This window comes from Brassica napus, chromosome C3 (assembly GCF_020379485.1).
Source record: "Brassica napus cultivar Da-Ae chromosome C3, Da-Ae, whole genome shotgun sequence".
NCBI classification, from domain to species: Eukaryota; Viridiplantae; Streptophyta; class Magnoliopsida; order Brassicales; family Brassicaceae; genus Brassica; species Brassica napus.
Genome location: NC_063446.1, coordinates 57,147,422 through 57,154,340, shown reverse-complemented (window position 1 = coordinate 57,154,340; position 6,919 = coordinate 57,147,422). Strand labels below are relative to the sequence as shown.

At 35.1% G+C, this 6,919-nt stretch overlaps 1 protein-coding gene across 1 annotated transcript; it reads right to left on the bottom strand.

Moving 5' to 3' along the window:
- Window positions 1-225: 225 nt before the first annotated feature.
- LOC111201295 (exopolygalacturonase clone GBGE184-like) lies at window positions 226-984 on the bottom strand. The gene is made up of 2 exons (XM_048751229.1): window positions 699-984; window positions 226-615 (listed from the first exon to the last, which is right to left on the bottom strand). Exons 1-2 carry the CDS (start codon window positions 843-845, stop codon window positions 295-297), a joined length of 468 nt encoding a protein of 155 aa, XP_048607186.1. The 5' UTR covers window positions 846-984; the 3' UTR covers window positions 226-294.
- Window positions 985-6,919: the final 5,935 nt, after the last annotated feature.

Genomic DNA, 6,919 nt, shown 5'->3' with positions numbered 1-6,919 from the left:
TACGTTAAGCTAAGATTAAGAAACAAAGCAAGCTTTCAGGCTACAGATAGCTGATGTTTTAATTTTATTTTGTTCCTTTGATCCGAGCTTTTAAATAGAGTTGTTTAATGTGAAATGGTTGTATACAACTATACACTAAACTCATCACAGACCAAAGTTATGACCAGAAAATTTCAAGCAATCAATTGATGGGTCTGTTTATTATATTATATTACAACAAAAAGAAATTATAGTCATAGAAAAAATTATCAAAAAGTCATATATTCCAATTATTGTTGATAAACTTAAACTAACTCACAAACAAAACAAAAAAATGTTTGTGGAAACTTTTGATTTGTTCTTATGTATACCAAAAAAGCTTATATATTTGGGACACATAGGGAAGCTAAGTTTTCCACCGAAGATAACATTGGCGTTGGTACAAAGAGCTCCGACCAAACCTCCTGACGAGGAGGGATGTCCTCCTTTGTCACCTACGAAGTTCAATTCCACGTCAACGACGCTGACTCCTTTGCACGGTACTGATTTGCTGCACATGAACTGAACTTCGTCTTTTGTAATTGTTGTTCCTCTTACGTTCTTGAACAGCACATTGCTTATCGCAACTTTTGAATCCTACAAAACACACAAAAGTTATATTTTCTTAAGCTGATCAAGAGAAGTTTTGGTTTGAGATTTTCTCGGGTATATATACTTACTCCGCCTCTTGAGCCGTAGCTTTGGTCAATGATGATTGGGTTCTTGACGTTTGTCAGCATAATATCTTCATAGGTGATGTCCACAGCCGTGCTTGGAGACGAACCACGCCAATTCTTGATTCTAAGACCATTGTCGGTATCTTTCATGGTGCAGTTCCTAAGAGAATAAGCATGCAATATAAATTGATCAGTATTCTCATCTTTGCAATATAATTAACATTAGCGATCAGTCAAAAATCCCCTAGACTATATTTGCGAAGTTATTTTACAGCATGTCATCTCTACAATCAATTTCACAAAACAAATATGACATGGCTACTGAAATTGATGACATGGCTTCCGAAAAAATACGACATGAATAATTTTATTTAATGTTGATTTATATTTTTGGCAAACTTATTAGAATAAGGTAATAATTCATATATTACATTTAATATCGATATCTTTTTTTTGGTAAACTTTTTTTTAAAATATGGTAATAGCTCATACATCATCTATAAAATAAATATATTCATATATAACATTTCAAATTTTGAAATATTACTACTTTTGTATAATTATACAATTTGTATTACCTAAACTTTCAAAAATTACTACAATTTTAAAAATAATAATTAAATATCTAATTGTAAGATCATTAGTTTCTTATATATCTACAAATTTTATAAATATTGTTTAGGCTAAATTTTTGATAATTATACAATTTTATATCATTTTTATTAGTTTTATAAAAATTTATTTAATATATATCAAATCTATATTAAATATTAGTAAGAAAATAGTAATATATAAAATCTATAATATTTAATAAATTTTATTTTTAAATATAAGTTAGATTAAAAAAATTTCTTACTGCACATGGTGCAGGAAAACACCTAGTTTGCAAAGTAATTTTGCCACATGTCCTCTCTACAATCAATTTCACAAAATAAATATGACATGACTACTGAAATTGATGACATGGTTTCCAAAAAAATATGACATGGATAATTTCATTTAATGTTGATTTATATTTTTTGGCAAACTAATTAGAATATGGTAATAATTCATATATTACATTTAATATTGATATAATATTAAGAAGGCGGAGAGGGAGAAACAATTAACAGGAATAAAGGTGGCCAGGGCATGTCCATCAATATCACATTTGCTTTTTGCGGATGATAGTCTCTTCTTCTGCAAAGCTCAAAAGGAGGAGTGTCATACTATTCTAAGGATATTAAAGGAATATGAGAAAGCTTCGGGTCAACTTATAAACTTTGATAAGTCTTCCATTCAATTTGGACACAAAATTGAAGAATCTGTCAGACAGGAGCTAAGGGATGTTTTGGGCATTCAAAATTTGGGAGGAATGGGAACATACTTAGGATTACCGGAGAGTCTTGGAGGTTCTAAGATACAAGTTTTTGTCTTTGTTCAGGAACGATTAAATAATAGGGTCAATGGTTGGACTTTTAAGTTCTTTACAAAAGGAGGAAAGGAGGTGATCATCAAATCCGTGATTACGGCTTTGCCAAATCATGTGATGTCGTGCTATCGTTTACCCAAGGCTACTGCAAAAAAATTGATGAGTGCAATAGCTCAGTTTTGGTGGAGCCCAAGCGGTAGCACAAGAGGAATGCATTGGAAATCATGGGACAAATTATGTGTAAGTAAGGAAGATGGAGGTTTAGGGTTTAAAGATATCACTGACTTTAACACCGCAATGCTTGGGAAACAATTATGGCGGCTGATAGAAAAGCCAGATACTCTATTTTCTCGAGTTTTTAAAGGTCGGTATTACAGGAATGCTTCACCCCTGGAACCGATTCGTTCATACTCTCCGTCTTATGGTTGGCGGAGTATTGTTTCTGCTAGATCTCTTGTAAGCAAAGGACTAATCAAAAGGGTGGGAACAGGATCCTCCATATCTGTATGGAATGATCCTTGGCTCCCAACCACTCGCCCGAGACCAACAAATAAAAATCAACACAATCTTTACTCAGACCTTACAGTGGATTCACTTATTGATTCTCATTTGCGAAGATGGAATTCACAGGCGATTCGGGCTTTGGTGGACCCACAGGATGTGAAATTAATAGAGAGTATACCTTTGAGTAGGACTCGGATGGCAGACAAAGATGGATGGCATTTCACAAATAATGGAAAATACACGGTTAAATCTGGATATCAGGTGGAAAGAATATATCCAGATAGGGAAAAACCACCAGTAGTGTTTGGACCTACGGTGGATATTTTGAAGGCACATTGCTGGAAAATACGGTGTCCACCAAAGATTAAACATTTCCTATGGCAATTGGTGACAGGGTGTATAGCAGTCAAGAAAAATCTGCATAAGCGAGGGATACCCGGAGACATTGTGTGTGCAAGATGTGGTGCGGAGGAGGAATCAATCAACCATGTGTTTTTTGAATGCCCTCCTGCACTTCAGACATGAGCTCTTTCAAAGATTCCAACAAATCCAAATATGTTTCCGACAAGCTCCCTCTTTGTGAACATGGATCATCTTTTTTGGAGAGTGCTTCCACAGATGGAGGATGATCAGTTTGCATGGATACTATGGTATATTTGGAAGGGAAGAAATAATAAAGTCTTTAGTAATATGGATGTAGATCCGCTAGATACCCTTAAACTGGCTGATACGGAATCAAAGCTTTGGGCTGAGTCGCAAATTCTGACTAATGAAAAGAGAGTTCAACAGGTTGGTGCAATGGTTCTTCCGTCAATCCCAGGAAGATGGTGTTTTACGGATGGTTCCTGGAAAGACAATGATATTTTCTCAGGACAATATGGTATAGTACTCTAGAGGGATTTGCGGGTTTGATGGGTGCAAGGAATGTCCGGGCGTCCCTTTCTCCACTTCATGCAGAAATGGAAGCTTTGTTATGGGCAATGGAATGTATGAAAAACTTACGACAATTTCAGGTTACGTTTGCAACGGATTGTTCTCAATTGGTGAAGATGGTTTCAACACCAGAGGATTGGCCAGCATTTGCAAGTTATTTGGAGGATATAAACAGCTTGAAAGAGAGTTTTTCCTGTGCAGAGATTATCTATGTCCCAAGAACGCAGAACAAGCAGGCGGATAGCTTAGCCCGTAGCGCTAGGAAAGAAACGTCTCTTGTAGTTAACATGGATCAAGATCTCTCAGTTTGGTTCACATAGTCTATATGAGTCTGTAAAGTAGATGACAAAAAAAAAAAAACATTTAATATTGATATTTCTTTTTGGTAAACTTTTTTAAAATATGGTAATAGCTCATACATCATCTATAAAATAAATATATTCATATATAACATTTCAAATTTCGAAATATTATTATTTTTTGTATAATTATACAATTTGTATTACTAAACCTTTCAAAAATTTCTACAATTTTTAAAACAATTAAATATCTAATCGTAAAATCACTCCTTATATATCTACAAATTTTATAAATATTGTTTTGGCTAAATTTTTGATAATTATACAATTTTTATTAGTTTTATTCAAATTGATTTAATATATATCAAATCTATATTAAATATTAAAAAACAAGTAGTAAAATATATAATATTTAATAAATTTATTTTTAAATATAAATTAGATTTAAAAAAAAATTTAGTGCACATGGTGCAGGAAAACACCTAATAAAATATAATTAAACTGACTATTATTTATTAGGAAGCAAATCTTAATTATTGGTTTAGGGTGTTTTTTAAAAGGTAAATTACTATTATATAATTATATAGTTTAGAAAAATAATTTAACACGTCATAATAATTGGAGTTTTCACAAAAAAACACATGTCATAATTTTGAATTTTTATTGTGATATGTCTCAATCATGTTAATTTGTAAATATTGAGGAAAATTAATCATCAACTTTTATAAACAAGCCTTATGTAAAACGAAATAAGATGTATGATCCCAATATTTATGTATGATCCACGGTTAAATATTACTAATATTTGTATGATCCCAAAAGTAGAAAGGCGTAAAGGATGATGGAACTACGGTCGATAAGTCTATGCAATGTGGGCTACAAGATTATATCGAAAGTTTTGCCTTCCCCGATTAATTACAGAGACTCAATCGGCTTTTGTGGCAGGTAGATTAATATCAGATAATATTCTTATAGCGCAGAAAATGTTTCATGGTCTGAGGACAAATAAGTCATGTCAAAATAAGTTTATGGCCATTAAAACGGATATGAGGAAGGCGTATGATAGGATTGAGTGGAGTTTTATTGAGGCCCTCCTTAACAAAATGGGTTTTGATCCTCATTGGATCACTCTAGTGGTGGAATGTATCTCCTCGGTTCAATATAAAGTCCTCCTAAATGGCCAACCGAGAGGCCCTATAATTCCCCAGCGAGGGCTACGTCAAGGGGATCCTTTGTCTCCTTATTTATTTATAATGTGTACTGAGGCTTTAACTGTGAATATTAAGAAGGCGGAAAGGGAGAAACAATTAACCGGTATGAAGGTAGCGAGAGCTTGTCCGGCAATCTTCCATTTGCTATTTGCCGACGATAGCCTTTTTTTTGTAAGGCGAATAGAGAAGAATGTCAAACTATTCTTAGGATTTTAAAAGAGTATGAGGCTGTTTCAGGGCAACAGATTAATTTTCTGAAATCCTCAATTCAATTTGGACACAAGATTGTAGAGTCCAGTCGGCAAGAGATGAGAGATATTTGGGTATTCAGAATCTAGGAGGAATGAGATCTTATCTTGGATTACCCGAAAGCCTTGGGGGATCTAAGGTTCAAGTGTTTGGATTTGTTCAAGAACGCTTGAACAATAGGGTTAGTGGATGGACTTTTAGATATTTTACTAAAGGGGGAAAGGAGGTGATCATTAAGTCGGTGGTTACGGCTCTGCCAAATCATGTCATGTCTGTTTATCGATTACCAAAAGCTACAGTTAAAAAATTAACGAGTGCAGTAGCTCAATTTTGGTGGAGTCCAGGAGGGAGCACAAAGGGTATGCATTGGAAATCATGGGATAAGTTATGCATCCCTAAGGATAATGGTGGTTTAGGTTTTAAGGATCTTATGAATTTTAACACGGCAATGCTTGGAAAGCAACTGTGGAGGCTGATTGAGAAGCCAAATACTCTTTTCTCGAGAGTTTTTAAAGGACGGTACTATAGGAATGCTTCACCCCTTGAACCGATCCGATCTTATTCTCCGTCATATGGCTGGAGAAGTATGACTTCTGCTAGATCTCTGGTTTGTAAAGGACTAATTAAAAGGGTGGAAACATGTTCATCTATTTCAGTATGGAATGATCCTCGGATCCCAGCCACTCGCCCAAGACCAGCAAACAAAAATCTTCACAATAGTTACCCAGATCTCACAGTGGATTCCCTCATTAATTTGGAATCCCGAACTTGGAATCTTGAGGCAATTAGGGCTTTGGTGGATCCTCATGATGCACAAATTATTGAAAGTATTCCCTTAAGTAGAAATCCGATGGACGACAGGAATGGATGGCATTTCACTAATAATGGAAAATATTCGGTCAAATCGGGATATCAATTGGAACGGGTTTATCCTGATAAGGAAAAACCACCAGAATTTTATGGACCTACAGTGGATACGTTAAAAGCTTTCTGTTGGGAAGTGCGGTGCCCGCTGAAGTTAAGACATTTCTTATGGCAACTCCTTTCAGGCTGTATAGCGGTAATGAAGAATCTTCAGGGGAGAGGAATACAAGGAGATATTTGTTGTACTCGATGTGGGGACCCGGAAGAATCGATAAATCATGTATTTTTTGAATGCCCTCCAGTACGTCAAGTATGGGCATTATCTAAGATACCATCAAATCCAGACCTTTTTCCTACTTATTCGTTTTTTGGTAACATTGATCATCTCTTTTGGAGAATTACTCCAAAGATGGACGATCACCAATTCGCGTGGATATTATGGTATATATGGAAAGGTCGAAACAATAAGGTGTTTAGTAATCTGGATATGGATCCAAGGGAAACACTTCGATTAGCAGAACTGGAATCGACACTTTGGGCTGAAGCACAGATAGTCACTGATCAAACAAGGGAGAGCCAAGTACTGACCAGTAACACATTAGAAGCTACAGGACGTTGGTGTTTTATAGATGGTTCATGGAAAGAAAAGGAACTATTTTGGGGACAAAGATGATATAGTACCTTACCGGGTTTTGATGGTTTATTAGGGGCAAGGAATGTAAGGGCGTGTCTATCATCTCTTCACTCGGAGGT